At 50.5% G+C, this 15,721-nt stretch overlaps 2 protein-coding genes and 2 non-coding genes across 52 annotated transcripts in view; 3 read left to right on the forward strand and 1 right to left on the reverse strand.

Moving 5' to 3' along the window:
• Positions 1–15,721, forward strand: part of NDUFA3 (NADH:ubiquinone oxidoreductase subunit A3) — a 427,160-nt gene that overhangs the window by 121,241 nt on the left and 290,198 nt on the right. The window contains exon 1 of one of the 8 annotated variants that reach the window (XM_077981752.1): positions 3,928–3,932. The exons of the other annotated variants lie outside the window; for them this stretch is intronic. The gene's annotated coding sequence lies outside the window, so the exon portion shown is untranslated. Of the gene's footprint in view, positions 1–3,927; positions 3,933–15,721 lie in introns of those variants that run through there. 8 annotated transcript variants of the gene reach the window in all.
• Positions 4,326–4,392, forward strand: MIR372 (microRNA mir-372). The gene has a single exon (NR_032494.1). It is a non-coding gene; the product is annotated as a microRNA mir-372 (primary transcript).
• Positions 5,037–5,105, forward strand: MIR373 (microRNA mir-373). The gene has a single exon (NR_032495.1). It is a non-coding gene; the product is annotated as a microRNA mir-373 (primary transcript).
• The window catches only part of NLRP12 (NLR family pyrin domain containing 12), a 35,532-nt gene continuing 28,216 nt past the window's right edge, over positions 8,406–15,721 (reverse strand). For 26 of the 42 annotated variants that reach the window (XM_015124834.3, XM_077981195.1, XM_077981193.1 and 23 more), the window contains 2 exons: positions 13,962–14,132; positions 11,566–11,817 (listed from right to left, as the gene is read on the reverse strand). In XM_015124834.3, coding sequence (XP_014980320.3) covers positions 11,730–11,817; positions 13,962–14,132 — 259 coding nt within the window. In that variant the 3' untranslated portion in view covers positions 11,566–11,729. Of the gene's footprint in view, positions 10,994–11,565; positions 13,662–13,811; positions 14,133–15,721 lie in introns of those variants that run through there. The other 16 variants (XM_077981188.1, XM_077981181.1, XM_077981180.1 and 13 more) reach the window with 7 other exon arrangements.

Genomic DNA, 15,721 nt, shown 5'->3' on the forward strand with positions numbered 1-15,721 from the left:
GGGGTTTCTCCATGTTGGCCAGGCTGGGCTTGAACTCCTAACCTCAGGTGATCTGCCCACCTCAGCCTCCCAAAGTGTTGGGATTACAGGCATGAGCCACCGCGCCAGGCCAGATCTTTTTTCTTTACATGTTTTTTTTTTTTTTTTTTCCAGGGATGGGGTCTTGCTCTGTCCACCAGGCTGGAGTACAGTGGCAGGATCAGGCCTCACTGCAGCCTGGGCTCAAGAGATCCTCCCACCTCAGCCTTCCAAATTGCTGAGATTACAGGCTTCAGCCACTGCCTGCAGGCCTCTTTTAAATGCACTTAAAAATCATCTTTGACTATACTCTTCGTTGAATGTTGATTAAATTCAATTGCACTAGTAACATTTTTTTTTTTTTTTTTTTTTTTTTTTTTTTTGAGACAGAGTCTCGCTTAGTCGCCCAGGCTGGAGTGCAATGGCGCAATCTCGGCTCACTGCAAGCTCCGCCTCCCGGGTTCACGCCATTCTCCTGCCTCAGCCTCCCGAGTAGCTGGGACTACAGGCGCCCGCCGCCTCGCCCGGCTAATTTTTTGCATTTTTAGTAGAGACGAGGTTTCACCGAGTTAGCCAGGATGGTCTCGATCTCCTGACCTCGTGATCCGCCCGCCTCGGCCTCCCAAAGTGCTGGGATTACAGGCGTGAGCCACCGCGCCCGGCCAACTAGTAACATTTTTTATATTCAAAAATACAAATGTTGACCGGGTCTGGTGGCTCATGCCTGTAATCCCAGTGCTTTGGGAGGCTGAGGCAGGCTGATCACCTAAGGTCAGGAGTTCAAGACCAGCCTGGCCGACATGGTAAAACCCTGTCTCTACTAAAAATACAGGTCAGGTGTGGTGGCTCATGCCTGTAATCCCAGCACTTTGGGAGGCTGAGGTGGGTGGATCATGAGGTCAGGAGTTCATGAGCAGCCTGGCCAAGATGGTGAAACCGTGTCTCTACTAAAAATACAAAAATATGGGCTGGGATTATGGCTCACGCCTGTAATCCCAGCACTTTGGGAGGCCGAGGTGGGCAGATCACCTGATACCGGGAGTTCAAGACCAGCCTGACCAACATGGAGAAACCCCGTCTCTACTAAAAATACAAAACTAGCCGGGCGTGGTGGCACATGCCTGTAATCCCAGCTATTCGGAAGGCTGAGGCAGGAGAATCTCTTCAACCTGGGAGGTGGAGGTTGTGGTGAGCGGAGATCGAGCCTCTGCACTCCAGCCTGGGTGGCTCAGGGAGACTCCATCTTAAAAAAAAAAAAAAAAAAAAAAGTCAGCAATGAGCTGGATGTGCTGGCCCAAGGGCAGGAGAAGAAAGCCGCCCTGAAAGGAGAAATTTTCAAAGACAAAATGAGGTGATGAGAAAAAGCTGAGTTCTAGTAAATACCAGAGATCGTCCAGGTGGTTCCCAAATAGCAGCCAATCCAGGTGCAGTGTGAGAGGAGTGAGTAGGTTAGATAGGAATCTGGATGGCTGAGCAGCAGCCAGGACGAATGCACTGACCTCCCGCAACCTTGACAAAGACCAAAGCAAAAAAAAAAATTTTTTTTTTTTAAATTTTGAGATGGAGTCTGGCTCTATCATCCAGGCTGGAGTGCAGTGGCGCGATCTCCGCTCACTGCAACCTCTGCCTCCCGGGTTCTAGCGATTCTCCCCAAACAGGCTATTTACTGTCTCATTTCTTTTTTTTTTTTTTTTTTTTTTGAGACAGAGTCTCGCTCTGCCGCCCAGGCTGGAGTGCAGTGGCGTGATCTTGGCTCACTGCAAGCTCCGCCTCCCGGGTTCACGCCATTCTCCTGCCTCAGCCTCCCGAGTAGCTGGGACTACAGGCGCCCACAACCGCGCCCGGCTAATTTTTTTGTATTTTTTAGTAGAGACGGGGTTTCACCGTGTTAGCCGGGATCGTCTCTCGATCTCCTGACCTCGTGATCCGCCCGTCTCGGCCTCCCAAAGTGCTGGGATTACAGGCTTGAGCCACCGCGCCCGGCCTTACTGTCTCATTTCTATCTCTCGCCATCCTTTGCAGCAAATGCTGTACCTTTTTCATTGATGAAGGAACTAGGTTTAACCAGAAAGGTTGAGCACATACTTCCACAGCTGGCTAGGATTACAAATGGGAAGGAAACCTCGGCCTCCTGGGGCCCCAAGTCTTCCCTCTTCCTTGAGTCATTCATTATTTTGATCACTTGCCATTTTCAAGCCCCTGCTTACCTCTCCACCCCCCACCGCTTTGAGTTTCTCTCTATGCCTCAAGGTCAAAGGAGCTCTAGGGGTTTCAAGAAATAAAATCAGAAATGTTTCCTCTCTTTTATCAAAGTTGCTCTCAAAAATGTTCACTGCCACACTGTTTTTTTAAATTTTCTCTTTTTTTTTTTTTTTTTTTGAGACGAAGTCTCACTCTGTCGCCCAGACTGGAGTGCAGTGGTGCGATCTCGGCTCCCTTGCAATCCTACCTCCATGGTTCATCTCCCACCTCAGCCCCCTAAGTAGCTGGGATTATAGGTATGAGCCACTGCGCCCAGGTTTTTCTTTTTTTTTTTTTTTTTTGAGACAGAGTCTCACTCTGTTACCCAGGCTGGAGTGCAATGGTGTGATCTCGGCTCACTGCAACCTCTGCCTCCCGGGTTCACGCCATTCTCCTGCCTCAGCCTCCGACTGGCTGGGACTACAGGCACCCGCCACCATGCCCAGCTAATTTTTGTATTTTTAGTAGAGACGGGGTTTCACCATGTTGGCCAGGATGGTTTCGATTTCTTGACCTTGTGATCCCCTTGCCTTGGCCTCCTAAAGTTTTGGGATTACAGGCATGAGCCACCGCGCCCAGCCTATTTATTTATTTTTTGAGACAGGGTCTCACTCTGTCCCCAGGATGGAGTGCAGTGGCACAATCTTGGCTCACCACAACCTCCGCCTCGCGGGTTCAAGCGATTCTCTTTCCTTAGCCTCCCAAGTAGCTGGGATTACAGGTGTGAACCACCACGCCCGGCTAATTTTTGTATTTTTTGGTAGAAATGGGGGTTCACCATGTTGCCCACGCTAGTCTCGAACTCCCGGCCTCAAGTGATCATCCGCCTCGGCCTCCCCAAGTGCTGGGATTACAGGCATGAGCCACCGCGCTCGGCCAAAATATTATATTTAAATATTTGTTCAGTGGATGACTGAACCCCCAGATGGTGAAATGAATTTTGGCGTTAATAGTAATAGGGATTACCTAATTTCTATTTGAATCAGTGTTTGAAAAACTTTATGAAGGTGTGTCTGACTAAGGCAAGCTAGGATCAAAGGGAGCAGGGTGGCTTGGGGCGGAGACCAGGAGGAATGAGAGGGTGGGAAGGGGTGGGCTTTAATCCTATGAAAGTTGAATAGGCCCTCGGCCTATATAAGAACCCAGCAGTAGTGTCCTGGTCTTTCTGGAAGAGCTGAGGTGTGGTCCTGTCGTTGGTCTCTGTGAGTATTGCCATGGTCTTTTATTTTATTTTTTTTAGGGTCTGGATCTCAGTGACGCCCAGGAAGAAGTGCAGAGGTAGGATGATGGCGCCTTGCAGCCTCGACCTCCTGGGATTCGCCCTTTTAGCCTCCCCAGTAGCTGCGACCACAGGCGCGCACCACCATTTCTATGTGGGTTTTTTTGCCTTTTTTTTTTTTTTTTTTTTTTTGGTAGAGATGGGGTTTTGCTATCATAGTCCAAGCTGGTCTCGAACTCCTGAACTCAATCGAAATCCTACCACCGCAGCCTCCCGAGTAGCTGGGACTACAGGCGTGAACCACTCCGCCCAGCCGGGCTGTGCTTTTGTTCTATTTCTGTGACTTTTTTCAGTCTTCAGGACGAAGTCCCCACTGCCCCTCACACGTGTTCTTCCTACCTACTTGCAATGTACTCAGTCCTCATGGCTTGGATCTGGAGGCTATGGGCGGGGGAGTGCTTTGAATATCTACGCGTGGAAAGCCTTGTTTTAGCTTCTTTTTAAGGGTAGTTTAACTTGTGTTTTGCAGACCTTCAACAGTTCATCAAGGGCTACTCTCTACCTCCTTGCTTAAAAGCCTCTTCTGATGGGTAAGTGCTTCCACTTGCGATCGCCGCCTTGCCGCATCCCCTCAGCCTGTGGCACTCAAACTGTGGGGGCACTTTCTGCTCTCTGGTGAAAAAAGTGCCGCCATGTTTTGAGTGTTACCGATTGAGAAAACCCGCCATTTTGGTAGTGGCGGAGGGGGGCGGGGTTTAGCATGATGGCCCTAGTCCGTGTCTACGGCCGTTTCCTCGTAATTTTAAATCTCTTGGCCAGGGCTCTTGCAGGTAGAGCTGCTCACCCTGTGATCCTCAAATGTGGAGCACTATTCTGATGTCCAAGTGGAAAGTGCTGCGACATTTGAGCGTCACCGGTGACGCCCATACCAACGGATGCCGTGGAGTTCGGTCTTCTGCAGGAACTAAATAACCTGTGGTTTTGGTTCCCAGCCGGAAGTGTCTTGGGTAAAAGGTCCCGTACAGCGTCTGGGTGTAATCCAGGGAAGCGGGGGGACTCTCCTGGGCTTTCACCTGGTCACTTGGCACAGTTAAGGGAATCTGGGTTAGATGGTGAAGAGAACGTTCAAAGAGCAGATGTGCGCCGGACGCAGTGGCTCGTGCCTGTAATCCCAGCACTTTGGAAGGCTGAGGCGGGCAGATCACGGGGTTCGAGACCAGCCTGACCAACATGGTGAAACCTCGTCTCTACAAAAGTTAGCCGGGTGTGGTGGTGGCGGGCGCCTGTAATCCCAGCTACTCGGGAGTCTGAGGCAGGAGAATCACTTGAACCCGGGAGGCCATTGCACTCCAGCCTGGGCAGCAGAGCAAGAAGGGCTGGATGCACAAAGAAAGACATACTTTTTGCTGTTGGTGTTGATATGTAACTTTCCTCTTTCCGCCCATAGCAAGCAAATTTGTTGCTGACATTTAACATGTGCTTGGATGATTGGAGGCCAAACATCTCTTGTAGGCAAGAAAGTCGCAGTGATGGCAGATCCTTGCGAGCAGCTCATACTGGGATACCCAAAATGGGAGCACTTTCCCTTTTGTCTGTGCTGGGAAGTGCTTCGATTTTGGGGTGTCCCTGTTTGAGTAGGGCATCACGAACCATCCTGCTTCAAGGGAGCCTGCGGGTCTGGCTGCAGCTTCGGCTCCGGCCTGGAGTTCCGGGCCTTCTGCTCTGCGGGGTACCAGTCTGTATGTTCCTTTTTACATAATAAAAATTGGTGTATTCTGGGGTGGCAGGATCCAGGGTTCACCTGCAGATGAGCAGGGCAGGAAAAGCTTGATGGGTTGTCGGGAATCTGGTAGTTGGCCTTAAAGGGGGAGTTAATTTGGGGCCCTGTTCCTGGATTTGGTAGGCAGCCTGGATGTAAGGCTGAAGTGCGTTTGGCCAGAGCATGGGCTGGAGTGCTTTCACCCTGCTATACGGACAATGCCAGTCTCACTTTTCCTAACTTTTAAGAATAAAATGAATAAACTTTTATGAATAAACTTAATAAACTTTTAAGAACAACACCACGTTATGTTTCTGGTCTGTTGGGCTCAAGTATTCCTCCGCCACACAAGTTGCTGGGATTACAGGCATGAGCCTGAAGCTGGCTTGAAGCCTAAAGCTTACTCTACCACCCCCAAGTACATTGCATAAAAATATTTGTCAGGATTTTGTGCTTCCCTTCTACCCCTGCTAGAACTTGGAGTTATGTTCTTTGAACTTAAAAAAATAACTACCCAGGCTGGAGTGCAGTGGCACCATCACAGCTCCCTGCACCCCCGAGCTCCCTGGATCAAAAGATCTCCCGTATAAGCCACCCCCTCACCCCACCCTTAGCAGCTGGCACCAGGAGTGTGCCCCCATGCTCCACCATTTAGTAGAGTCTTGGGGTTTCATACATTTGCCAGCTTGGTCTGAAACTTGTGGGGAATCAAGACATACCTCCTTTAGTAGAGATGGGGCTTTACCGTCTTTCCCTGGGTGGCCTGTGTGAGCCACAGTGCCAGGCCTAAGTTCATTTTTGGAAGGTTTTTTTTGTTTGAGACAGCCTACTTCTCTCACTCAGGCTGGAGTGCAGTGGTGCAATCTTGGCTCACTGCAACCTGCCTCAGCCTCCTGATTAGCTGGGATTACAGGCATGAGCCACCATGCCCGGCTAATTTTTTCAATTTTTTTAGTAGAGACAGGGTTTCTCCATGTTGGCCAGGCTGGTCTTGAACTCCTGACACCAGATGATCCACTCGCCTCGGCTCCCAAAGTACTGGGATTACAGGTTTGAGCCGCCGCACCCAGCATTTATTTGAGTTTCTTAAGCTTGTTGAGGGTTTGGACTGTACAGCCAGTGCGGGGGTAGGTGGGGGTGGTTTGTAAGCAGGGCTGTTTGCTTCAGAAGCAGCTGTGGAAACAGGACTGAATTCAGGCATACAAAGAATATTGGGTAAATAACTTTTTTTTTTTTTTTTTTGAGACGGAGTCTCGCTCTGTAGCCCAGGCTGGAGTGCAGTGGCCGGATCTCAGCTCACTGCAAGCTCCGCCTCCCGGGTTCACGCCATTCTCCGGCCTCAGCCTCCCGAGTAGCTGGGACTACAGGCGCCCGCCACCTCGCCCGGCTAGTTTTTTTTGTATTTCTTTTTTTTTTTTTTTTTGAGACAGAGTCTCGCTGTGTCACCCAGGCTGGAGTGCAGTGGCCCGATCTCGGCTCACTGCAAGCTCCGCCTCCCGGGTTTAAGCCATTCTCCTGCCTCAGCCTCTGAGTAGCTGGGACTACAGGCGCCCGCCACCTCGCCCGGCTAGTTTTTTGTATTTTTAGTAGAGACGGGGTTTCACCATGTTAGCCAGGATGGTCTCGATCTCCTGACTTCGTGATCCACCCGCCTCGGCCTCCCAAAGTACTGGGATTACAGGCTTGAGCCACCGCGCCCGGCCGGGTAAATAACTTTTTTAAAACTTTTTTTGAAATTTAGAGAGAGGATCCCACTATGTTGCCCAATCTGGTCTTGAAGCCTAAACAGTCTCTTACCCTAAAGCGCTGGGATTGCAGAAAGAGCTTAAGGCACAGTTTTACGTGGTAATGATGGGCCATTTGTAGTTTTTTTCATCCAGGCTGGAATGTAGTGGTTCCGTCGAGCTAGGTGTAGCCTCCACTCCCCGGACTCCGGCATTCCTCTTTCCTCAGCTCCAGTAGCTGGGTGTCCGCGTGAATACCCCTTCTGGGCTAATTTTTTTGTGTTCAGGCGGCACCTTACTAGGTTCCCCAGGTTGCTGTAGAAATTCTTGGGCTTGTAAAGAGCTGGAATTACAGACGTGAGCTGTTGCACCTGGCCAGTGGGACAATCGTCCACAGGACTGAGTATCTGATCTCCGGAGCTGTAAGGTCACCTTTTCTGAAATCGCCTACATTTCTGGTCTGTAGCTCTCGCGCGTGGGCTGAGCACGGCATGGCGACGTGATTTCCCACCAGGCACTGACATAGTTTCAAGTTTCTTAGTTTGAATTCCCAGTAATGGGAATATAGATTTCTGTGTGTTTAAATGGGAATATGGATTTCTTTTTTGTGTTTTTTAGATGGAGTCTTGCTCTGTCACCAGGCTGGAGTGCTGTGCCACAATCTCAGTTCACTGCAGCCTCGGCCTCCCAGTTCAAGTGATTCCCCTGCCTCAGCTTCCAGAGTGGCTGGGACTACAGGCGCCCTCTACCATGCCCTGCTAATTTTTTGTGTTTTAGTAGAGATGGGGTTTCACTATGAGATTCACCAGGAGATTCTTGATCTCCTGACCTTGTGATTCACCCGCCTTGGCCCCCCAAAGTGCTGAGATTACAAGCATAAGCCACCTGCACCTGGCCAAGGGAATATGGATTTATTTTTCTTTTCTTTTGCTTTTTTTTTGAGACAGTGTCTCGCTCTGTCGCCCAGGCTGGAGTGCAATGGCGTGATCTCTGCTCACTGCAACCTCCGCCTCCCGGGTTCAAGCGATTCTTCTGCCTCAGCCTCAACCACCAGGCCTAGCTAATTTTTATATTTATAATAGAGACGGGGCTTCACCGTATTGGCTAGGATGGTCTTGATCTCTTGACCTCGTGATCCGCCTGCCTCGGGCTCCCAAAGTGCTGGAATTACCGGCATGAGCCACCGCGCCCAGCCAGGAATATGGATTTCTATAGAATAAAATAGGGAGGTTATTTCTCCCCCCCCCTTTTTTTTTCCCGAGATGGGGTCTCACTATGTTGTCCAGGCTGGTCTCAACTCCTGGGCTTGAGATACTCCTGCCTCAGCCTCCCAAAATGCTGGGATTACAGGCAGAAAATCTGTTTCACTAGTAGGTTGGTTGGGTGTGTGTGTGTATATATGTGTGTGTGTATATATATATATGTGTATATATATATTCATGCCTTTTATTAACTCATACACAATTTTATTCTGGTTTGTTGAAACAGTAAGTCAGATAACATTGCCACAATGTTGAAATGGTTTGCCATGAACACTCCCAGCGCCTTCATCTGAAGGCAAGTCATTTTGCCATTGTCATTCACCTGGTAGTATTTCAGGACGGCCAGCCTGACTCTCTTGTTGTTTTTGGGAGTGGTGAAAAACTTCTGCCTTTTCTTAGCACCACCACAAAGTCTCAAGCGGAGACTGTTTCTGAATGTTGTCGTCAGTCTTTGCTGATCAGTAAGAATTCCTTCCTTATCCTGGATCTTGTCCTTTATAACCTCAAGGGCGATGGTCTTCCCTGTAAGGGTTTTCACGAAAATCTGCATTTTGGTGGTGGCGCCACCACTGCAGACAGAGGATAGAAACGGAAGAGCACCCTGCCAGCCCATGGGCTTTCTCCGGTTCTGTGTTTTTTTTGTTGTTGGTTTTTTTTTTTGAGATGGAGTCTGGCTGTGTTGCCCAGGCTGGAGTGCAGTGGCACGATCTCAGCTCACTGCAACCTCTGCATCTCGGGTTCAAATGATTCTCCTGCTTCAGCCTCCTGAGTAACTGGGACTACAGGCGCCCACCACCACGCCCAGCTATTTTTTTTGAGACAAGGTCTTGCTCTGTCACCTAGTCTGGAGTGCAGTGACACGATCTCGGCTCACGGCAACCTCCACTTCCTGGGTTCAAGCAATTCTCCTACCTCAGTCTCCCAAGTAACTGGGATTACAGGCATGCGCCATCACGCCCAGCTAATTCTATATTTTTAGTAGAGATGAGGTTTCTCCATGTTGGTCAGGCTGGTCTTGAACTCCCAACCTCAGGTGATCTGCCCTCCTTGGCCTCCCAAAGTGCTGGGATTACAGGCATGAGCCACCGCACCTGGCATTTTTTTTTTTTTTTTTTTCTGAGACAGTCTCACTCTGCCACCCAGGCTGGAGTTCAGTGGCGTGATCTCGGTTCACTGCAACCTCTGCCTCCCAGGTGCAAGCGATTCTCCTGCCTCAGCCTCCCCAACAGCTGGGACTACAGGTGCATACCACCACACCCAGCTCATTTTTTGTATTTTTATTAGAGATGGGGTTTCACCGTGTTAGCCAGGATGGCATTGATCTCTTGACCTTGTGATCCGCCCACCTTGGCCTCCCAAAGTGCTGGAATTACAGACATGAGCCACTGCGCCCGGCCTAATTTCAGTATCTTTAGTAGGTTTCACCATGTTGGCCAGGCTGGTCTCGAACTCCTGACCTCAGCTGATCTGCCTGCCTCAGCCTCCGAAAGTGTTTGGATTACAGGCGTGAGCCACCGCACCTGGTGGGCTCTGTATTTTTGTTGAAAGCACAGTGTGTAATAGGTTACGGCTAGCCTACACGTGGCCTTGTAGGTGTCAGATTTTGGCAGGGCCCAGTGAATTCCAGGCAGGGGGCCATCCTGACATGCCTGCCACGTTAAGATTTCCGGAATTATCCCCTCCAGCAAGGGAGGGTCAGGGCTGTTGGCATAACAAGCATTCTGAGGGTTAGCTTGCATAGGAGTCTCTTCCCAAATGCTGAGTGCCCCATGTATCCTGTGACATTTGAGAATAGGCTTTCCTCAACTTGGCACAATATGCCTTTGGACTAAGTGCTTTGTCCTGTGCGTTCCTTACTGCATGTTGGCATGCATTTCTATTGTCGTCCACTAGATGGCAGTGGCACCCACCCCAGAGCTCAAATATTACTATGTCCTGATGCAGCCAGGGCTTGGCAGGGCTGGTGGCCCTCTGAGGGCCCCTACTGGCCATTTTTCCCGGGCACCTTCTGTTGCCCAGGCTGGGGCGCAGTGGTGCAGTTAGAGCTCACTGCAGCCTCGACCTCCTGGGCTCAAGCAATCCTCCCACCTCAGTCCCCGGAGTAGCTGGGACTACAGGCATGTGCTGCTACTCCTGGGTAAATTAATTGTACTAATTAATAGTAGTTGGCTAATTAGTAATAGTGGAGTCTTGCTATGTTGCTTAGGCTGGTCTCGAACTCCTGGACTTAAGCAGCCATCTTGACTCCGCCTTCGAAAGTATAGGGGTTACAGGCATGAACCACCGCACCTGGCCCCCTGCTGGGCTTTTACCCCCTCCTGTTGGGGCCATCAAACCTCTCATAGTTGGTCATCCCTTAAAGCTCCGTCAAAATTTTCTCTTTTTTTGAGATGGAGTCCCACTGTCACCCAGGCTGGAGTGCAGTGGCACGATCTCGGTTCACTGTAACCTCCACCTCCCAGGTTCAAGCGATTCTCCTGCCTCAGCCTCCCGAGTAGCTGGGACTACAGGCGCCCGCCACCACACCTGGCTAATTTCTTTTACTTTTAGTAGAGATGGGGTTTCACCATCTTGGCCAGGCTGATCTTGAACTCCTGACCTCATGATCCCCCCGCCTTGGCCTCCCAAAGTGCTGGGTGCTGGGATTACAGACATGAGCCACTACGTCCGGCCAGCTCCGTCAAACATTAATTTGATCCCAAGCAGAGGGACTTTTGACTTTTTTTTTTTTTTTTTTTTTTTGAGACGGAGTCTCGCTTTGTCACCCAGGCTGGAGTGTAGTGGCACGATCTCAGCTCACTGCAAGCTCTGCCTCCCGGGTCCATGCCATTCTCCTGCCTCAGCCTCCCTAGTAGTTGGGACTACAGGCGTGCGCCACCACGCCTGGCTAATTTTTTGTATTTTTTTTTTTTTTTTTTTTTTTGAGACGGAGTCTCGCTCTGTCACCCAGACTGGAGTGCAGTGGCCGGATCTCAGCTCACTGCAAGCTCCGCCTCCCGGGTTTACGCTATTCTCCTGCCTCAGCCTCCCGAGTAGCTGGGACTACAGGCGCCAGCCACCTCGCCCGGCTAATTTTTTGTATTTTTTAGTAGAGACGGGGTTTCACCGTGTTAGCCAGGATGGTCTCGATCTCCTGACCTCGTGATCCGCCCGTCTCGGCCTCCCAAAGTGCTGGGATTACAGGTTTGAGCCACCGCGCCCGGCCAATTTTTTGTATTTTTTAGGAGAGATGGGGTTTCACCGTATTAGCCAGGATGGTCTCGATCTCCTGACCTCGTGATCCGCCCACCTTGGCCTCCCAAAGTGCTGGGATTACAGACATGAGCCACCGCACCCAGCCAGCTCCGTCAAACATTAATTTGATCTCAGGCAGAGGGACTTTTGATCTTAATCTGCATGAGTCTGTCTCTAGGAAGGAGCCTGATCATTATGCTGTGGGGGGTGACGAACACCCTCCCATCTTCATCTGTCCAGATCTCAGGGGGAGAGCCAGCAGACAGGACCATTCAGCAGCCAATGTCCAAATAAGGTTTTGTGACTCGAAGCGCTGCCAACCTACTGTGGGTCATTTTATTCAGGTCCATCCCAAATAACCTGTGGACACAAGAGTTGATATTATTCCAGCCCCACAACTGTGGCATTCAGTTAATAAGCCTTAAGTATCTATTGTGCAGTGTCGTGGTAAGACCATTCCATGATCCTCCAGAAATTCCACCCAACGCTGCTGGAAAGTAGGCTTATCGCGTGCTACACACAAGTCCCCAAGCTGTGTTAACTTGCATAATTTTTTTTTTTTTAAGATTTTTTTTTTTTTTTTTGGAGACAGAGTCTCTCTCCGTTGCCCAGGCTGGAGTGCCTTGGCACCATTTCGGCTCCCTGCAAGTTTCGCCTCCTTATTTCACGCCATTCTCCTGCCTCAGCCTCCCCAGTAGCTGGGACTACAGGCTCCCACCACCACTCCCGGCTAATTTTTTGTATTTTTAGTAGAGACGGGGTTTCACCGTGTTAGCCAGGAAGGTCTTGATCTCCTGACCTTGTGATCTGCCCGCCTCGGCCTCCCAAAGTGCTGGGATTACAGGCGTGAGCCACTGCACCCGTCCATAATTTTTTTTTTTTTTTTTTTTCAAGACTGAGTCTTGCTGTGTCACCCAGGCTGGAGTGGGGTGGTGCGATCTCGGCTCACTGCAACCTCTACCTCCCATGTTCAAGGGATCCTCCCACCTCAGCCTCCCTAGTAGCTGGGACTACAGGTGCGTGCTACCATGCCCAGCTAATTTTTGTATTTTTAGCAGAGACAGGGATTCACCACGTTGGCCAGGCTGGTCTGGAACTCCTGACCTCAAGTGATCTGCTTATCTTGGCCTCCCAAAGTGCTGGATTACAGGTGTGAGCCACCACACCTGGCCAACTCAAAATTTATCATAGCCTTATGAAGATGCAACTATGGTCTCCATTTTTGTCTCCATTTCTTTTTTCTTTCTCAAAGATGGAGTCTTGCTCTGTTGCTCAGGCTGGAGTGCAGTGGCATGATCTCGGCTCACTGCAACCTCCACCTCCCAGCTTCAAGCGATTATCCTGCCTCAGCCTCCCAAGTAGCTGGGATTACAGGCACGTGCCACCATGCCCGGGTAATTTTTGTATACAGCCACCCTCTCCCAGCCGTAAGTTTTTGTATTTATAGTAAAGATGTGGTTTCACTATGTTGGCCAGGCTGGTCTTGAACTCCTGGCCTCAAGTGATTTGCCTGCCTTGGCCTTTTTTTTCTTGTTTTCTTTCTTTCTTTTTTTTTTTTTGAGACAGAGTCGCACTCTGTCGTCAGGCCAGAGTGCAGTAGCACGATCTCGGCTCACTGCAACCTCTGCCTCCCGGGTTCAAGCGATTCTCCTGTCTCAGCCTCCTGAGTAGCTGGGATTACAGGCACACACCACCATGCCCAGCTACTTTTTGTATTTTTAGTAGATGGGGTTTCACCATGTTAGCCAGGATGGTCTCGATCGATTGACCTCATGATCCTCCCGCCTCAGCCTCTCAAAGTGCTGGGATTATAGGCATGAACCACCGCGCCCGGCCAACCTATATTTTCTTGAGACAAGTTCTTGCCTGGTCACCCAGGCTGGAGTGCAGTGGCGTAATCATGGCTCGCTGCAGCCTCGAACTCCTGGGCTCAAACAGTCCTCCCACCTCAGCCCCCTGAGTAACTGGGACTAGAGGTGTGTGCCTCCACACCTGGTGTTTTTGTGTGTGTGTGTGTGTGTGTGTGTATGTGTGTAGAGATGGGATTTTGCCATGTTGCCCAGGCTGGTCTCAAATTCCTGAGCTCAGGCAATTTTCCCACATCAGCCTGTCAAAGTGCTGGGATTACAGGCGCCATCCCCTTTACCCAGCCTAAACTTTGATTGCATCACTGCACTCCGGCCTGGGCGACAGCAGGATCCCATCTAAAAAAAAAAAAAAAAAGCAATTGGAATTTGAACCCAGGCAGAGTAATTCTAGATTCTCACTGGAATTACAGTGACCTCCAGTGCAATCGGCAAGCCACGATGGTCCCCTTCGACAGACAAGGAAATCATCCAAGGTCACACAGCCGGTAGACGACATAGGTCATATTTGGCCTCATCTGTGTGCCCCCTAATTGCACATACCAGTGCAGAAAGTATTTGTCCATCCAGCTTATCTACCCTCATGCACCCAGCCCAATGTCCAGCCTCCTCCAGAAAGAACTGGTCATCATCCCTCACCAGAGAACTCGGAGCTTGCAGCCAGGATGGTTCAGCCGCTTGCAAAGCAGTCGGACACCTGTGTCCCCTAGGGCGTTGTTGGTCAGATAAAGCTCGGTCAAGGTCTGGTTGATCCCCAGGGTGAAGTAAAGATTCTTACAAGCCTTGGCCGTGAGGCCACAGCTATCCAGCCTGGTGAAGATAAGGAGTCGGTTAAGGTAAACATCAGGTGCTACTTATGTTATTTGGAGTCGCCCAGGCTGGAGTACAGTGGTAAGATTTCAGCTCACTGCAACCTCCGCCTCCCAGGTTCAAGTGATTCTCCTGCCTCAGCCTCCCGAGTACCTGGGATTACAGGCGTGCACCACCACGCCTGGCTAATTTTTGTATCCTTTTATTTTGTTTTGTTTGAGACAGAGGCTCACTCCGTTGCCCAGGCTGGAATGCAGTGGCGCGATCTCAGCTCACTGCAACTTCCACCTCCTGGATTCAAGCTATTCCACCCACCTTGGCTTTCCAAAGTGCTGGGATTATAGGCATGAGCCACCACGCCCAGCCTCGGTAACATTTTAAAAAATTATCTGAGCTAGATGGTGTACCTCTGTAATTCCAGCTACTCGGGAGGCTGAGGCAGGAGAATTGCTTGAACCTGGGAGGTGGAGATTGCAGTGAGCCGAGATCGTGCCAGTACACTCCAGGGTGACAGTGAGACCCTGTTTTTATTTATTTATTTATTTTTTTTTAAAAAACAAACCCCAAATAAACTAGATGATGCCTCATCCATTCTTTTTTTTTTTTTTTTTTTTTTGAGACGGAGTCTCGCTCTGTCGCCCAGCCTGGAGTGCAGTGGCCGGATCTCAGCTCACTGCAAGCTCCGCCTCCCGGGTTCACGCCATTCTCCTGCCTCAGCCTCCCGAGTAGCTGGGACTACAGGCGCCCGTCATAGCGCCCGGCTAGGTTTTTGTATTTTTTAGTAGAGACGGGGTTTCACCGGGTTAGCCGGCATGGTCTCGATCTCCTGACCTCGTGATCCACCCGTCTCGGCCTCCCAAAGTGCTGTGATTACAGGCTTGAGCCACCGCACCCAGCGCCTCATCCCATTCTTAATCCTTCAGATTAGGGCTACAGCTGGCCTGGCAGAAAGGTGAGGGCGAAAGTCACAACATTTGATTGGAATTTACAGAGTACCAGATTGAATTATTATTTTTTATTTATTTTTTGGAGACAGAGTCTTGCTCTGTCGCCCAGGCTGGAGTGCAGTGGCGCAATCTCCGCTCACTGCAAGCTCTGCCTCCCGGGTTCACGCCATTCTCCTGCCTCAGCCTCCCAAGTAGCTGGGACTACAGGTGCCTGCCACCACGCCCGGCTAATTTTTTTGTATTTTTTAGTAGAGACGGGCTTTCACCATGTTAGCCAGGATGTTCTCGATCTCCTGACATTGTGATCGGCCCGCCTCGGCCTCCCAAAGTGCTGGGATTACAGGCGTGAGTCACCGCGCCCGGCTGATTATTTTTTTTCTCAAGACAGAGTCTTGCTCTGTTGCCCAGGCTGGAGTACGATGGTGTGATCTCGGCTCACCGCAACCTCCACCTCCTGGGTTCAAGCGATTCTCCTGCCTCAGCCTCCTGAGTAGCTGGGATTACAGGTGCCCACCACCACACCAGGCTAATCTCTGTATTTTTAATAAAGATGGCCATGTTGGCCAGGTGGTCTCGAACTCCTGACGTCATGATCCACCCACCTCAGACTCCCAGAGTGCTGGGATTACAGGCATGAGCCAC

Source organism: Macaca mulatta, chromosome 19 (assembly GCF_049350105.2).
Source record: "Macaca mulatta isolate MMU2019108-1 chromosome 19, T2T-MMU8v2.0, whole genome shotgun sequence".
In the NCBI taxonomy this organism is placed as follows: domain Eukaryota; kingdom Metazoa; phylum Chordata; class Mammalia; order Primates; family Cercopithecidae; genus Macaca; species Macaca mulatta.